The sequence below is a fragment of the Papaver somniferum genome, chromosome 2 (assembly GCF_003573695.1).
Source record: "Papaver somniferum cultivar HN1 chromosome 2, ASM357369v1, whole genome shotgun sequence".
Lineage (NCBI taxonomy): Eukaryota > Viridiplantae > Streptophyta > Magnoliopsida > Ranunculales > Papaveraceae > Papaver > Papaver somniferum.
This window is the reverse complement of record NC_039359.1, coordinates 216,008,324-216,027,168: the sequence shown is the minus strand read 5'-3', so window position 1 is coordinate 216,027,168 and position 18,845 is coordinate 216,008,324. Positions and strand designations below refer to the sequence as shown.

Here is an 18,845-nt window from a genome sequence, read left to right as displayed (position 1 = left end):
GGCACCAGGCTTCCCATGATTGTGACTGATCCCAACAGCATAGCAAGTTCATCTGCAAGAGTAACAAAATGGCGATAATTAAAAAACTATACTAAAATGTCCTTTTTAAATCTTAGACGGAAAAGATATCATATACACACACTACCTACTGGACAAAAAGAAGAAGAAAACAGAATTTCAGGAAAAAAGAGTTAAATCTTTAACACACAACGAACTACACCATTTCATCACTACATAGGGCGTTGGCCTTTACTGAAAACCAATACCCCAGTTTCTATGAAAAGGGGAGTGTTGGCTATTCATTTGACAAGATAAGTAACACCGGCACTCCGCTCGGCAGGAATGACATTTAATGTGACAAGCATCTCCCCAGTCGAGGACTTAAGACGAAGTGATAATGGACCTCACAGTTGCAGAACCTGAGTTCAACTTCCATACAACACCTCACAATTGCTGCATCCGTGGCCAATTAGCCGAAGCTGAACTATCTAGAAGATCAATAGAAGCAATGTCACAATTTCCATCTTTTCATATTCAACCAAAGTCGCAATTAGTTGCATCCACTCTCTGCAAGCCAAATAAGAAATCTAGTCAATACATTAAACTCAAAAATCATTTGGAATATAATATGTAGCATGCGTGCGTGCATCCAGCAGCCATCATAGTCCTAAAATTCATGTGCTTGTAGTTTGGGTTAATTAGAAAATAAAAGATAACAAATGTTTTGTTGATACGGGAGAATATCAGCACTGCATAATTGTTGCTCATGGCCAGAAATGGCCATGGCTCCCAAAGCTGTACCACTGAAATCAAAATGGGTTGATTCTGAGACACAACCTGACCACAATCGAATGTGCAGTCCATTTTACCTATATCAAACATTCAAGAAAAGTTACAAATTCAATTAGTGATTCAACATTATTAATAAGATTGACAAACAAACTTAGTGTTCAGTTCAGTCAAGGAAATTTATCAAACACTTAAACACACTTAAATTAGAATACTTACTCTGATGTGGGACATCTAAATAGAGAGTTTAGAGAAGATTTGAATTTGAAATGCAGAAGAAGAGCTGGCAGGAGGATTAAAGAGAAAAGGGGTATTGAGGTGAGGGGATTTTTGAATTATCAGATTTAGTTTGAACATAATATTGCAGGAGGGAAGCAAATGAAAATAGTAAAAAGGGAACAGTGGTGCAATTAGAAGTAATCCAGGAAAATATCTTCTTAAAAAGTAAAGAAGAGCTCAATCTTTGAAAGTTAACAACTAAAAACACAAAAACAAAGAAAAAGCGGTTCACGAGTGTATTGAATCGAAGATATATTAAATGAAGATAACCAGGAGGCCAAAGATTGTCCAAATTTTTTATTGAAGTCGTTGTTTAACTTTTTATTGATTAAGTTTTTGTCTTGTAATAAATGAGGCAGTATTAATGAATTAGAAAATTTTAGAACTTATAAATTTTCCTTCAATTTTTAATTAATCAGTAATTATTAATATGATTCAATCAATGCCCATGAATTACCAACGGCTTAATTAAAAGTCATTTTTTGAATATTACCAATAACGATACTATTTTTTCTTATAAATACCACACTACTTTCATTCTCAACCTCAAACCAACCTACCGAAATCATTCTCAACCCAACCTACAAAAATCATTCCCAACCAACACCGTCAACCATGTTTTCTAATAGCAAAGGGAAACAAATATTATGTGCGGAAGAAAATGAGATTTGTTGATTATGTTTCAAGGATCGCCACAGTCTGATGTAATGTCAGTGGATGCATTCAAGGTGTCCACAAGAGGTTGTTCACAGATCAAGATGGTCATTGAATCAAAACCGAAAAAGCTCAGGTATTTGCCGAATTATGCATTTTTAATGGAGTGTACTGAATAAGTGTTAGAAATGATTGATTCACTATCGTGTCGTTTTAGTTTGGTATCATATTGTGTAATGGCAAATTTATTAATGAAACTTTTTATTTGCACAATTGCAATCATAATTATTTTGAACTTTCTTATAAACTACATTGGATTAAAGCAAACTACATTTGATTTGAGTTCTCTAATTTACATTGGATTAGAGTAAACCACATTAGACTAAAGCAATTAAATTGGATTAAAACTAATCTATTATTCAATTAAAACTAAATCATAAAACTCGTTCAATAATGTTTTTATTCAATTGTCAGGTGGTGGAGCATCCATGCAGCAAAAAGGGTTGTGGATCGATGTCGAAGAATCTTGAAACAAGCTTCGTATACAAAAGGTTTTCCATTAGATGATTGCCATGTCATTAGAGTTCTTTCGTATCAGTTCAGCTTCAGTTTCACTGTTCGTTCTGTGGAAGTTAAGCTTCCATGTCTTCATAGGAATTGGTTGACATCGTGACCAAGGTAGTCAATGTCGGTTTTTATCCTGTATCGGAAAAAGCCTTTACGATATCTAAAATATCAACGATACAAGGATTGAGCGATAAAAAGGCTCATAACGGCCGGTACAAACCGATATACCGGGTTCACCAGTACATTGATAATATAGGCAAGAGTAATTTGGTAGAATAAATTATTTAGATTTGAAAAATTTTAAACAAACTCCTTCATCCTAATCGTATTCTTCCTCTTTACGCTCGAAAACTCAATCCGATGTAGTAAAGAAATTTCCTAACTATTTCATTTATCGATATGAGTTGAAATTAGCTGAGACGATGGTGAAAATTAACTACTTCGATCGTGACTTATTACTTGAAAACGATCCGACAATCCATGAGTATCATGCCTCATCGAATTTCCCCTTTGTTTTGCGAATGTTTGCAAAAATATTCTGCCATACAGAATTAGCAACATATTTAATTTGATGATCATAGACATTTTCTCTTGTTCTAAATACATAAGATGTACAAAGAGATAAATCATCTTCTTGAGTATGCTTAGGAGCACGAATTTTGGGGCATTGATTAGAGTGAGATTAACTTGAAATGAGAGAGAAATTATACAAAATTTTGGGTGGAAAAATGTGTGCTTTTGGAGTTGAAATTGATTGAATTTGTAAGAAATCAGATGATAGCCGTTAGATTAACTTAGCCGTTATCAGCTTAGTTGAGACCGAAAAGTTTAGTATATATAGGATGCGCATCAAATCAACATGGGATTGCGCTCGGCCTAAGTTTGGACAATCGTCCCATATTGAACCGTCTGCTCTTGTTGAGACTCTCGGTTCAAACTGAGACTGGATGAGCAAGATCGCAAATTTGAGTGTTTGTTCATCCATTTCCTTTGTTTGGCAATCCCACCATGCGGTGGCAACGAAAAAATCTACTAATTTTCCCAACCCACTGGAACTTCCCTGAGAAAACAAATTTTTTGAACGTACCATCTAATAAAAAACAGTGCAACTCATACATATTATTTTCAAACTGGATTCCATAGCATTCGGCCATGCACCTAAAATTCCAATAAAAGAGTTCATAACTCCCCTAGTATTTAGGGATGAAAAGTTTTTAGGCTCACTTCTCATGTAACAATTACATGGTATAAACAATATTCTTTGGAAAATATATGTGAAAGCCCCTCTAGAATATAGTATATCTTTTCTTTTCTATTTTTACATTTAGTCCATTGTTTCAGCATACCTAGATGTTTAATCATGTTTCCGTTGGTATGGATGCACTGATGCACACCTTTGAACGGGGGCGCTAATCGCTATAAGGTGTTTAGTATGGGCCGGCCATATCTTTTTTGCTTTTTTCTTTTTTTGAAGCATGCAAACTAGATAAACAAACGGATGATAATTAACGTGCCTAGCTAGTTACCACCGGCTTTTTGGTTCAAAAAAAGAAGTGGCAGTTTAGCTGGTGCATTTCTGACATTATCTTTTTAGAACAGACTATAATTCTGAGTTGTATTCGACTCTAAGAGTCACCCAGAGGCAAGACCCCTATCTGCTGCGTAAAGGGTGCAATTATCCTGGTTTGAGGTCTGAACGTTTTCGTCAGAGATGGATATGCGGCATATTCCCATTAGCTACATTAAAAGCTAGGATATATCTTCATTAATCGGATTTGGTCGACTGTCACAGACGAAACAAAGACCCGCAGGTCAGGAACAGAGAGATATTTGGGATGAATGTAGGATTGTCTCTATAAATTAATACTGTAATTAGAAAGACTCAGTGAGAAAGACTATGCATGCCAATTATCAAAATCACAAGAAAAAGTAAAGAGTAGGAAATTGTATGGGACAACATTTGTCCCATCTTTCTTGAACCAAATTGTAGTTAACTCTGTTTATCTCAGCATCACAGTGACGCCGGGGAGATATATATATATATATATATACCAAGATTTCAGGTGGCCCCTTCTTCATCTGCTGTAGAAACATGCATCATTAACATATTTCCAGGGGAAACTCGCACTAACTTTAAATCTTTTTTGGTATGAAGTACTTTTTTCAAGTTCTACACGACTTCTCTATATAGAATTCAAATGAAACGTCTTAATTAGTATATGGTGCGATATTGATATCAGAAAGTATTAATGAACCACAAAAAAAACCGAGAAAAAAACACCTCCCAAATTCTCTCACAAATACCGCCCCCGTGCTGTCCTCCACGGCCCACCAGGACCCACCAAAAAATCTGAGTACGGCGGTTTTGTCGTTGTCTATTTTCTCGGTCCGTAAAGAACGATTGTATTGATATTTCACATCTTCCCCATCACCTACAAAGTTAGGAGTGGCTAGCTTATTGTACCAGTATGTGTAGGCAAACCTTAGGGGTAGCTAGGAGCTCATAAAAATCCATCAAAATTGACATCAATGTTTATCCAGCTATGCTGTGTTTTCAAGTCCTTATCATACTTCTTCCTCTTCTAATAATATTGTTGCACTATCTCCATGTTATTGGTGAAGTTGGAACATAGTAGTGGATATCAAGCGAAGATAGTATCTAATCTCACCACAGATAAATTAAATCCACGAGGAAGTGCCATTTATGCCAAAAAGACGTCAACAAAAATAACAGAATTATTCTGTTTCAGTTGAAAAGCCAAAAAATCAGTTTGGGAACACAATTAGTCTAAAGGTATAAGAGAGGTAAAAATCCCAATGTCTAACAGAGAGAGTACGAATATCATAACAAATACAAACGAGTATGTAGGAATATATATCATTTGCCGGCACTAGTTAACAAGTGAAGTTAGTTGCCTCTACTTGTTCATTGTTGTACGACACGTTAGATGTATCAAAAATAATATGTAAAGAACTAATCCGAAACAATTCTACCGAAATAAATTGACGAGAGCAGAATCACAAATTCAACAAGTTGTCCTTAACACATTAGTTCACGGGTATACTCGAGTTGAGTAATGCTAAACCCCTCACAGCGAAGATGTGTCCAGGATAAGACTGCCCGATATAACTTGAGTTAACACAACGCAAGTTACCCTCTCTTGAACTCAGCAACGGGGATGGAAAGTAAATCGCCGCACAAACAAAAACAAGAAGATGAAGAAAAGTAGACAGAAAGATGACCGCTTCTTATGTATTTAGAAAACAGAATTTCGAATTGTATTCATCTGATGAAATATTGCAAATCAAGTTAGGTTTTGGTTTTTCTTGAAAAAAAAGTAAAACACGTAAAAGGATTTTATCCATAAATAAAACTCTTAAAAATATTTTTGGAATTAATCTTCTAAAGAAAACTAGCCAAAAATAAATCCGAGTAGAAGAGGAACTTGGTAAACGGTATACGCGCATATGCATGGGTCGAAACCATTGTTATCTTTGTGTAAAAGACAAAGAATCAGTTCATCATTTACTTATTCACTGTAATGTAGCGTGGGTGGTGTGGGGTTTTTTTCTCAAGGAATGGTCAGTGAAATGGGTCACACCTCCTGATTTGTTATCACTCGTTTGTTCTTGGCCTAGTAGGTGTAAAATGTCAAGAAAAGGTTTGGTATTTCGTGTTCTTCCGGCTGCAATTTCTTGGTGTCTTTGGAACGAGAGGAACGATAGAGCCTTTCAAAATACTAGCAAGGATTTTGATGGCATTATTGACTCAGTGAAGTTCACGGTGGCTTATTGGTTGCATAACAGGGGAGTTTTTAAGGATATTTCCTTGGATCAATTTGTTATTAGTTGGAAAGAAGTGTTATACCAACCGCCTTGAGTTTGGTTGAGTTGGGATTGAAAGTGTTTAGGGAATTTTACTGGTACTTCTCTTCCTTTTTGTTTGTGGTTTTGTTGGATTCACTGCTGCGACCGTGGTAGTTTTCTTTGGTTTTGGGTGGTTGGTTTTAGTCTTCGCTGTTTTGTTTGGTCGGTTTTCTTTTGAGTTCATATATCATGTACTACATGTTCACCTTTCAATAAACGTTTAATTTACCGATTAAAAAAAAAAAGCATGCTTCAGTATGGATGCGAAAGTACAAATAAAATTAGGTCATAGTAACCTATTTCCAACTACATTATTGTACTTTTTAGTATTTGCCCTTTTGATGGTAACTTTGCTTTACTAAAAATCGATCATCCTTTAACGCAACCCGGGTACACAGTTGCAGATCTTGGCTTCTGATTAAGTCGTCATTGATTCGTGTTTTCATCTTAACATGTCCATAAAATAAGAAACTTGTTTTGAGGCACACCAATTTTTTTGAGGCATATTCAAAAGGACAAAATAGAGTCACTAAATAGTAAAACCAATAACCCCATATTAACAATATTTGATAATGACAGTAATGTCCTTATCACTCATATTTTTAAATTTTTTAAAACTTATTTTTTTTTTAATATTTTTTTAAATAATTATTAGATAAAGTACATTAACTAGTTGGAAGCCTAACAAGCTAAACTCCAACAACGTACTACTACATTGATTGAACAGGTTGCCGTGCTAGCCTACCAACGAGCCTCATGGGTAACCTAGCCAAGAAAACCGAAGAGAATGGGGGGCTGAGATTGTGTCACAAGGGGGAAAGCTAACTCTACCTTCCATGTTAATTCCTGCAAATATTACGCCATTGGGGGCTCGAACCTGGGACTTCCTTGAGCGCATGAAACTTTGGGAAACGGGGATGACCAACTGAGCTAGGTGCCCGTTTTAATTGTTTTTTTTTTTTAGTTTTTTAAAGTGTTTTCTGTATTTATAAGACCTAGATCTAGGTTCGACTGATAACTTATCAGCCGAACTTCACTCTTTAACTGTCGAACCTAAGTTTTGCTGACCCGAGCAAAAAATAGGATAGCCATAAAGTGAAGTTCGGCTAACGTTTTCGTGTTTGATTATTAGCCAAACTTTTCATCAACACTTTCCGAATGAAGATCAATGAGTAGTTCGTCTGATAATTCGTTTCAATTGTAAGCCGAATTTCACTCTGTAATTAGTCGAAATGATGAAAATCATAACCCGCTCAGGTCAGTTGGAGTAAAGAAGAGAGAAGAGAAGAAACATTGTTAAGAAAAAAAAATTAAAATTAAAATTAAGAAATAAAAAATTAAATAATAATAATAAAATCTTATCAAAAATTAGACATTCAAAAAGAAAAATTCAAATAAAAGATTTAATAAAAATATAAGGGATTTTAAAAATAATATTAAAAATTAAGAAATTAAAAATTAAATAATAATGATAAAATCTTATAAAAAATTAGACATTTAAAAAAAATTCAAATAAAAGATTTAATAAAAATAAACATTTTAAATACATTAAATAAATTAATAAATAAATTAATTAATTAATCAAGATTACCTAAGTAATTTAACTAGCTTTAGACATCCCTTATCGATCTACACTAGTTAGGGTAAGTATCGAGTATGTCTCAAAAAAATCTAAAATAAAAGTACAAATGAATCATAAATACGCACCACTAACGAGTTCATCATTGTCATAAAGATCAATTAACATAACAAAAATGGCCGAAGTTATCTGGAATAAAGACTTTTCGTGAATCATATGTAAACTAGAATAAAGACTTCTTATGAAACATACACATGTAGATTGTAGTATGGTGTATTATGTGTGCTTTATTCATGTGGCGCATTGTGCGTATACTTGGTGAGTGATAGGAACTAGAACCTGGCTCCAGGCCAGCGGCGTAGCCATGTTGATACAAGTGGGATTTATAGACCCCACTTATTTCTAAGATTGTTAAGTTTCAGTGTAAATATAAGTGGTTTTTTGGTAAATTTAGTCATTGGTGGGGTCAAACTAGGTAGGAAAAAGTTAAAAAAAATTTTTAGGTCTGTTTACTTTGATCTAAGGAGTAATAAATCTTTCCTTCGTCACTGCTCGAGGATCTAGTCCCCTCAAAAGTTATAGGCTTGACCGGTGCAATAACAAAATCAAGGCCGGCTACTGTTCATGCCACATGTGATGCTTATTCCTGCTACACGATGTGTTTATGAGTCCAAATCTGTTCACACTCTTCTAACGAGTGTATATTTCACATATTCTTCGAATTGGTTGATTATTTAACTGATGGCCCCATTACCCTCCATGTTTAGAATCACGACCCTCATTATATAACTCTCTAAATTAAATCAAGGGTAGAGATTGAAATGTGAAATATACATTCGTCAAAGAGTGTGCACGAATTCACATTCTATGTTTATCCTCCAACATACTTATTTGTGCCACGTGTTATGTCGTATCGTGTGTCGATTAGGTTGGCACAATAAGACACCTGAAGCTGCTGTTGTTGTGTGTGATTTCGTGTCGTGTTGTGCATAAATATTAGCATGCTTCGCTTGTGCTAGACACACTTTACACCTCTAGATACCATAGGGTAATGACATTGAAAGATTTTACCGCTAGATATCTATATCCTTAAAGAAATATTAACTTTTCCCTTTTTATTATGCACTGATAAATCATCCGAATCTGGTTACCAAATCAGTAATCTTGTTCGAGATTTCACTCGATTGGCAAATTACTGTGGTCATTTTTTTTTCCTTCTGAAACATGAAATTTATTAAACTAGTAAAAGACTATTACACGAAGCTAGGTAATACCCAAAGATTCAACATTTACAATTCACTTGGTAGGCTATGAATTTATTAAAATTTGGACCATTTCTCAATTTATACGTGTCATCCTTGTGCAAGGGCCATACTAATCTTCTATGTTCGTTCCAATTATATTGAATGTCCCCTTAACTTTAATTATCCATCATTATTATTCGATTTCATTAGAGGGGCATATTTTCTTTTTGGAGCACAACTTTTGTGTTACACGGGATAATTCTCCAGAATCCAGTGTAACTAGCATTTTCGTATTTTTTATTCTAATATACTACCTATGTTTCTGAAAAAGAGATTCTTTCTTTTTTTAAAAGGAAAGATATATTCATTTGATAAATCATATTACAAATTGTTCTTGTCTTGTTGAATCAAAGCATGAATCCAATCAGGAACGTTATTAGAAGAATGAGTTCTAGCAAACTTAGCTAAACCATCATCTATAGGTTTGCATCCCTATGAACATGGTTGCAAACCCAAAAATATACGGTTTTAAGAAGAGATAATGCATCATTTATTAGATTATAAGTTTTCCACTTGACAGCTAAGGATTTTCCATTAAGAGTAGCCACCAAATTTGCACAATCCCCCTCTAGATGAATCATCCTCCATCCATTGTTCTTTTACCCATAAGACTGCTTCCAGCAAAGCTTGTGCCTCAGCCTGCTCTGGGTATATTGCGAGAAATGCACCTCCTCGTAGTCCATAACTGTTACCTGCATCATTACGACAAATCAGTCCCCATCCTGATAAACAATTCGAATCTAGGTGTGAGCCACCAAAATTTATTTTCAATAAATCATTTGCCGGAGGGTGCCAGTTATGAACAATCTGTCAGTTAGACTGATTTTGCCGGTAAAGATTTTCCTTTATCCTGTTCCAATCACCAAGCTGCAACAAAACACTATTAACAACATCTGCACTAACTAATGGCTTGTTATCAAATTTTTTTGCACATCTGGATTTTCAAATGAGCCAGATTGTGAAACAAACCATATCATACTTCTCCCAATCTTTGGAACCACCATTGCTACTGTTATAAAGAAATTACAAACCCATTGATGGATATCTTGGTTCTGCAGATGAAGAGTGAGACTAGGATTTATCAAGGTCCATATGAATCTAATATTGGTGCAGTCAAAGAACAAGTATTGCGGTGTTTCAGGAGAAACCCCACAGAAGGGACAAGAGTCATTATGATGACCAGTAAATCTAGACATACTATATTAAGTAGGAAGACACTTGTGTAAAAGTTTCCAGGCAAAATGGTGAATCCGGCGAGGAAGCTTATGCTTCCAGAAAGATTTCCAGCAGATTAGAAGATTATTTTTAGTTAGCTAGTTTAACAACTAACTTCTCACTAAGAATGACATTATAAGCAAGACTTTGCAGTAAAGTGACCATTACTGGTTGGTTCCCATCTAATTTTATTCTTGCCTACAAGGGGAATCCTGATTCTGGTTATATCATTGACAGTATTATCATGAAACAAAGGCTTTAAAGTATCTACTTTCCAGCCCTTTTTATCCTGATCTATTAATTGACTAACAATAGGCATACCAAAAGAGTAGAATTAGGAAGATAGAGGGTTGTGTCGATTTGGAATCCAATTGTCTTTCTATATAAAGATTCTACCGCTTTTTCATTTGTAGGGTAAAATGGTAAAATATAATAGTTTCTTTTTTCAAGAACAGAGATTATGAATTGTAATGCACACCAACTCGTATAATAAATATTAGTTTTGTTAAGTATATCGTGCAAATTATTTGAACGACACAACAATTTATCCGTACTTGGCCCCTTGAGACACCTTTTCTTTTTCCGGACCGGGCATGATTCTTCCCATCTCTCACTTTCAACCTTTTAAACACAAACACCTACCTTCAACCCCTCTTTTAAATACTACTACCGGAACCACCAGCACCATCTCATTCTAGAGCCTTCTTCTTCATTCTCCAATTTGTTTTTCTCTGCTATACTAGGAAAGTACTCTCTCTGATGTGCAAAGTAGAAGTGATCAGCAGAAAACTTATTAGGAGCTACTGTCATTATCATCATCATAATCATCAATTAGCAAGATGGAAAATAGAGAGGAGGGTGCATATAGACCGTCGTTAGGTTTCCCACTTGGTACGGCTTTGTTGCTGATTCTCATTTTCAGTATAAGTGGTTTATTCTCTTGTTGTTATCACTGGGATAAATTTAGATCCCTTCGTAGATCTTTTTCACGGCGTGCTGCTGACCATCACCATCAAGCAGAAGAAGATATTGATTTGGAGGCTAATAGTACTAACAATCACAACTCAGTCAACCAATCATCGTCGTCAAAACCTTTCGAAATCTATCCCGTAAGTATCTTTACACCTCTCACCTCGTTTAATTTCATTGCAACCCGCTGAAGTTAATTTCCTCGCTCTTAACTGTTCGCTTTAAACTAAATTGATAGTTTTAGTTGTGATTAATTTTTGATAATCTTGACAGCATGGGAACCAAAACACAAACGGAAGTATGCCGGTAATAATGCCAGGAGATAATATTGCAAATTTTATAGCATTGCCGTGTCCTTGTGAGCCATTTCGACCGGATAATGTCGTCGTTACAATAAAAAGTATACAACAAACACCACTGCCGCCTCCTCCTCCTCCGCGGAGACCTGTGTACAATCATGCATGTATCTAGAGTTGGTGGGTACTATAATTGTTGAGAAACGAAAGAAGAAGAAATATCACGTATCTAGAGCTGATAAACTCTTGTCATTGCGACTACCTACCGCACTAAATCCTAAATAAAGTGGTTTAAATTGTACTCTCTATTCCGTTATATTATCAGTACAAAAAAAATGTACGAAATGTGTGTCCCTCTCTGGCTTTTATTCTATTAAGCATTGTCTTGTTATCTTTGCATTAAAGTGGACATCTATCAATATCATCATTATATTTTTATAGAACGCCGATTGAATATCACTGAATTATCTTCATGGGTATGATGATCTCTTTGGGACAAATTAATACTTTGACTGCTCTACCAGATGAGGTAACATAATCTAACCCGACTGAATACACAGCTGAAGTTTGTCATGACAAGTTAGCGGAGGACCAACGGATGGCGTCTCAAACTGTTAACAATACAGTTCGAAACTATATGATGTACTGGCCGATTAAAGCGAGAAGAATTTACTATGTTGCTGCTAGATCTTCAAACAATTATTATGGTGAAACATATTTACGAGATGTGAACTTTGTGAGAACGAAGAGGAAACGGCACATCATCTGTTTTTCCACTGTTCTTTCTCTTGGTGGATTTGGAATTATTTCTCGAGAGTTTTTAAAGTGAAATGGCTTTTCTCGAACTTTATTCAGCAGAGTTTTATGGTTTGCGCAAAAAAATTTCAAGGGTAAAGAATAAAGAGATTCGGAACTTATTTCCTTTTGTTATTTGTTGAGTGATTTGAAACAAGTTTACGTTCAGAGGAGAGAACCAAGACTAGGGAGGTATTAAATTAGTTTTGTTATTAATTCCACCATCGTGTTATGGTTTAGGACTTTTTAATGATCTTCCAACTGGCCTTGTTCCTTTTAATCAGAAGTTGTTCATTCCAATGTGTCTCTTTGTAGTATCTTTTCAAAATTCTCTTTTACTATAAGTATATTTTTAACCTTCTTCTTCAAGAAAAAAAGTACCACTACATGAAAATCTATGGGCTAAATTTGGAAGGGAAAGATTGGAAATCGGACGATTAACTGGTTGAGATTAGGCATTGAGAGTAGTGGCAAAGAACTTCTGCATTGGCGAAGTGATCGGCTTCCCATGTGTTATGTTATATAAGACTTTATAGAAGAATTTAGCTCCTACAAAACACTAGCTAGAATATCCTTAGTTTTAGGTGTAGTAGAAAATCATTTCTAATGGTGAGTCTTGCCCTCATTTGTCAAGTGTATTCAGGCTATTCGGCACTATACCAATTCCCAATTCACCCCACTAGACCAGATTATATATCAAGAAATAAAAAATGACTTCGATAGCTTTCACATACCATATGTCAGAAAACAAAAAACTATCCTATTCACTGCAACATATCTTGTACCCATTTAAAACACTATGAACAAGGACCATGGTATAGGCTTCCTCGTTCAAAATCAACGGGTTTTCACCCCAAAATCAACCAAACACCCATTTATCCGACGGAATGCAATATAAAAGGAGCGATTTTTTTGGACACTATCCTTTTTTGGTGGGAGACTACAATGTAATTTAAAACTAACCTAATAACCATCTATACATGACCACCACCTCCTCCCACCATCACCGCCGCCCACCACCACCAACCATCATTTACCACCTCCGACTACCTTCACCACCAACCACCACCACCTCTATATATATAGATTAATTTAAATCATTAACAAAGATATTCTCACAAACTCATTACTTGTTATTCGTTTTTAGTTGAAAAAATGAGAAGTAATCATCAAAATGAATTGAAAATGACAGGTGCAGAGAGAAGTTCGGCTAGAAATTATGTGAAAACCTTTGTCGAACTAGCCGAACTCGACTTTAACGGAGTTTTTTTCGTTTTTCAGAGAAAAGTTTGGTTACAGCGCAAAAAATGTCCCAGCCGAACTTTTAGTTCGGTTACGTCGTAAAAAAGTTCGGTTTCGTCGCAAAAAGTTCGGTTTTGTCACAAAAAGTTCGATTTCGTCACAAAAGTTTAGCTACGTCGCAAAAAGTTCGGTTTCGTCACAAAAAATCGGTTATGATGCAAAAAAAAACTGGTTCGTCACAAAAAGTTCGGTTACGTCGCAATTTTTTCTCCTAACCGAACTTTTCTCTGAAAGAAAAAACTCCATTAAAGCTGAGTTCGGCTACCTATGTTTTCTGAAACATTAGCCGAAGTACACTTGCAGATGAGTTCGGCTATCTGTTCTTCAGATGTCGTAGCCGAACTTTTTTAACCAAACCGAAACCAATTTGTAAATTGTTTATTTTTAGGAATGTTTTGGCCAATTCAAGCACCGTTAACTAAATTTGAGTATCCGTGAATACCTAAAACATCATACTCTTGTTGTGGCTCTTAAAAAGATCTAACTTTTTTTATTCCAAAACCCTCATCTTCATCATCATCTTCATCCTCATCTTCTTCTTCTCCCTCTCAATAATTATTCTTTTGAAAAAAATCAACTTATTAATTTAATCTCACTAATCATTAATTAACTTACTAATCACTACACTAACTTAATTAATAAGGGTAATTTTGGTACTAAAATAAATATATGGATAAGGGGTGTTCACTTTACTTCCGAATATCCACCAAAAAAAAACAATAGTCTCCCACCAAAACGGGGTAGTGCCCAAAAAATCGTTCTATAAAAGGGAACATTACACGGTATGCAGTTTGCCTATAATCAACCCAAAACAATACAACATTTGTTGTTTGGGGATAACGATAAAAAAGATATATTAAAAATCTAAAGAAGTGGTGTGGGCAGACAACTAACTTATGGTTTGGTTAATAAAAAGAACCAAACGGCAAAGCATTTACCTCTCCAATCTCCACCCTTCTTTAGTTTTTAATATTTTTTCTTTTATCTTTTACATTGAAACCTTCCTTCATTTAGTCTATCTCATACATAAGTTGTTCTTCATTTTCTAGTCTTCTTTAAACAGTCTATCTGATAGACCTTACTCTAATAGAATATCCGCTTCAAACATGAGCGTGTTTGGGAAGAATTCAGTAATTCAGGGCCTTTTAGATTGAAGGTGTAAATAATTTAACTCTCTTTTAATCTCCGTACGTATGAAATTAATCAAATACCGTCATTTTACACTCTACTCCATCTCTTAGGAACCTTTTGGCGGTGATTTTACTAATACGATAGTTCTGCACTTGTCGGGGGTTATCCCGTGTTAATACCATATATAAAAAAATCAAACAGTGCCGGATTTTATCAATAGGATTAGGAGCCGGTAGTATCTATCAAAGTAAGCGTTTGCATGCTGTTCTTGTTACTTCTTATTATAAAAATATATATGCATGTGTCCACGACACACAGCATATGGTTGGCCTCGGGCACATGTAAATGTTTTTGGTGATCAGATTTAACGTATTTTCAGATTCGATCTTTATCTTTTACAAACTTCCAACAAATAAAATAAGATATCTTATATAACCAACTCTAAGCAGTAAGCACTACATACTCTGTGCCAACTACCAAGCCAAGACGAGTAAGAACCGTGTGGATTAAAAAATGAGTTATTAGTGTACCTGACAAATACGAGTAAGAACCGTGTGGATCAATCGAATAAATTCGGACATTTTTAAAAGTCGACTCCTCCAAATAATTCTCATTTATATTAATATAATATTGACTTTGTGTTCAGAACATGGGGCTAATCACTGTTATAAAAAAGGTGCACTTTGTGTCCTTGATCAAAGAATGGACAGGATTTATCAGGGAGGGTAATCCGGCGGCCCAGGTAAGCCGGATCGAGTTTGACTTCGACGGCTGGGAATGATCGGCTATGTTTCGTGTGGGTCGATAGAAGTAGGGCAGGGTGACATATGTGGTTCACATAAAACGTTCTCTCATTTTCTGATGCTACGCTTATTCTTCTATCTCGCAGAAACTCTAGATTTTTGAGAATCTTTCGTTCATGCGGTCTGTGTGCTTGATGTTTTCCGAAGATCCAGGAGGCAAGGTTTAATCAAAAATACGATGCAGAGGATAGGAATAGAAGGTAAATATGTTGAAACCCTATAATTTTCTTTATTTATTTATTTTTTTTCACTTTCTGATTGATGTTGCTTGAAGTTTGCTGGAAATTTAAGAGGCAGAAGTTGATAACACTGATTTAATTTTTCTGAACTATCTATCTGTGTTGAGTTACTGATGCCCCATATGCTCTTCATATTGATTTCCAATTGTTGTTTCCAGGAAATTTAGGAGGCAAAGATTTATCACAGAGAAGTGTTTCACCAAATTCGAACTTCTGTCTCAATTTGAAATCGAAATATTACGTCCTGAATTTGTTTTAGGGTTTTTGTTTATTTTTCCGGGTTTGATTGGGGCTGTTCAAATTGACCAATGGAAAACCTAGAGCAGAGAGACAACGAATCGCCCATAACCTATTTTTGAGAAAGATGTTGTTAATGAATGTGTTTGTAATCGTGAATTGATTCATTAATTGTATAAAGTTTGATTTTGACTATGATTGTATAGCAGATATCCATGATTTTAAAGTTCGAATTATTGAAACCACTTGAATTTATTTTAAGGATCTAACTAAGGTTTATTTGATATGAATGCTACAACTATATCGATTGGTCATAGGTGCGATGGGGGATTTGGTAGATGATCATAATTAGTTTATGTGGAAAAGGCTAAAGGGAGACAGTGTAGATCATAAAGCTGCTTTTCCTCTATTACCATGCCTGATCTTGCCGCATTATCCTTAATAGATGCAGAGACCATAATGTGATATTGTGCTAATAGTGTTCCAGGATATATTCGAGTTTATTGTGATATTGTTTTTGGCTTGATTATTTCAGATACAGACTCTGCAGCAGGGCGATGGAATATTACACCATTATCCATAATCAAGGATGGAGACAACTTTTTGCTGGATTTAGCTCTTAACTCAATGAAGGTAATGCTTCACTTAGCTACACAACATTAGCTAGATAATTCACAGATGTGTAAATTGATGGGGTTTACTCAATCTCATTAGCTAAGTGGGTGACTTTTTTGAGTGAATTACTTTGATAAGTGGTTTGCACCTTTAATATGCACTATTAATCAATCCTCAGATTTATATTTTCATGTACGAATATGTGCATGCAATCTTGATTGCGTTCTAGCATGGTAGAGTGCCATCTTATTGACACGGTTAAGAACGCCTGTCATTTGGAGTTTGCATATCCAAAAATTGCCATGCCCATATTGTTTGTAGTAGCAAATGATGGTCAGCATCATAGATGTTCAATCCTCGCTTGCGTCTCTACAATCTTTATTTTATTAACATGATTTGTTCTCATGTCAGGAGAGTAAAAAAATACTTTTTGGTGGCGTTATTCTCAAGTGTCCCCATGCATTAGAGTTGGCAGTAGTTGCTAGGGAAATTTGATTTAGCATCCACAACATGATCAAAACATGGTGCAAGATGAGCTATATAGAAACATTTGGGTTTAGGTGTTTTCTAAGTACCATGTGGATTTGTTCACCTTAACGTATGCAAGAATCAATTTATTTGCACAGAATGACTAATCAATTCATTTTTTTGGGTTCAACTATCTTCAAATTAAGATCTCTGTTAAGGGAACTATTTAGGGCAATCGTCAAAGTCGTGCTAATTTATCTTTGTGGTCTTAAGTAATCAGATCCAAAAAATTCTAACTTTTGTTGTTTCGCCGACCCCTTAATATTTTTTGTTCTTTCCTTGGTTTGGTTTTAATATTTTTCTGTGTATTTATGTTTTTGGCTTCCGCCTCACTCGGCTCACTGAGAAAAAATTTGTTGAATAAATTTTTGGTTCCAAATTTCAGCAACATTATTCACAATGTTGTAATATCATCATTAACAATAGTTAATATCATTTTTAATTGTACATTTCATTCTTGGTTGCTAAATATTTCGCTTTTGTCCAATTTTATTGCTAAATCATATCAGAATTCTAAAATCTTCATGATCTTGCCGCACACATTCAGCCTAAAGGTAATTTTCTTCTCTGTAAGAGTGTAAATTTTACTGTCGCCAATTGGTTTCTGATAATCCGTCTGAGTTCTTCGTATCTAATTTGATGTCACAACAACAATATCTCAAATATGAATTTTGGTTTAGGAACTTCATATTTATGTGATTCAATTCATTACTTCTGTTATGTCGTTGTCATGTTTTTCCATCGTGTAAGTTGAATCCTTGATTTCTGTACATAGGTTCTTCAATTGCTGATTAGGTATTGACAATCCTGCCAAGTGAAGCATACCAAAAAGGTAAGATTATTTTGTGATACCTATTTGATTTTTTATGCAGAATAAATCTTTTTGATTTTTGGTACTATGTACTATGTTTTTAGGTTTTTGATTTGTTTTTGTTCATGGGTTATTTTTGCAGGTTGGCGTCTATTCTGTAATAGTCTGAGAATTGAGGTGATTTTATTCTAGCTTAATCTTATTTTGATAATTGGTTATTTTTTTAAGTTCTTTTCTTTCTAAGAGGTGGAATAGAATAACCCGGTTGAAGCGTAATGATCATACGTTCGCTATCAATCGCCTTGAACCTTATCTTCCTTACTTCATTCCTTTGAGGGACTAGGTCAATGTCCCGAAAGTAGTCGTCGTCCTTTTGTAGAATGATGGGCTCTTAGGAGTAGAAGTGGGCATGAATGGAGCTTAGCTTCTAGGACTGTGTTGACTGAAACTCTCTTTCTCCATCTAATCTTCATTTTCTGTCTCCCTATAAAAGAATTTTACATATAAAAAAAGTAATAATTTTTTTGAATCTATTCCAAGTTGAAGGAAGAATCGATATTCAGTAATCAAACTATTCACTCCATAGTCTGATATATCTTTTGACGAATTGATTAAGCGGACGAGAATATAGATAGAGTCCCGTTATACATGTCAATACCAATACAGACAACAATGAAATCCTTGGTTGTTTTGTTTCTAAAAACTAATGTGATAATATAAGACCCAGGATGCAGATGATCAAGATTGTATTCTCAAAATTCTGTAGCCCTTTCTTTTTCTTTTTAAGTGCAATGTTAAATTTCTTCCGGGCTTAATTATAGGACTGATGTTGTGTCATTTATATACATTTGAATTACTATGGCGT

General features: G+C 35.0%; 1 protein-coding gene and 1 non-coding gene across 2 annotated transcripts; one reads left to right on the top strand and one right to left on the bottom strand.

Annotated features, from left to right (window-relative positions):
* Positions 1-9,055: 9,055 nt before the first annotated feature.
* Positions 9,056-9,154, bottom strand: LOC113354914. Its single transcript, XR_003362107.1, has one exon. It is a non-coding gene; the product is annotated as a U6 spliceosomal RNA (small nuclear RNA).
* A 1,939-nt stretch (positions 9,155-11,093) lies between these two features.
* Positions 11,094-17,136, top strand: LOC113352850 (uncharacterized protein At5g65660-like). Its single transcript, XM_026596614.1, has 4 exons — positions 11,094-11,363; positions 11,497-11,686; positions 16,562-16,659; positions 17,053-17,136. Exons 1-4 carry the CDS (start codon positions 11,094-11,096, stop codon positions 17,134-17,136), a joined length of 642 nt encoding a protein of 213 aa, XP_026452399.1.
* The last annotated feature ends 1,709 nt before the right edge of the window (positions 17,137-18,845 follow it).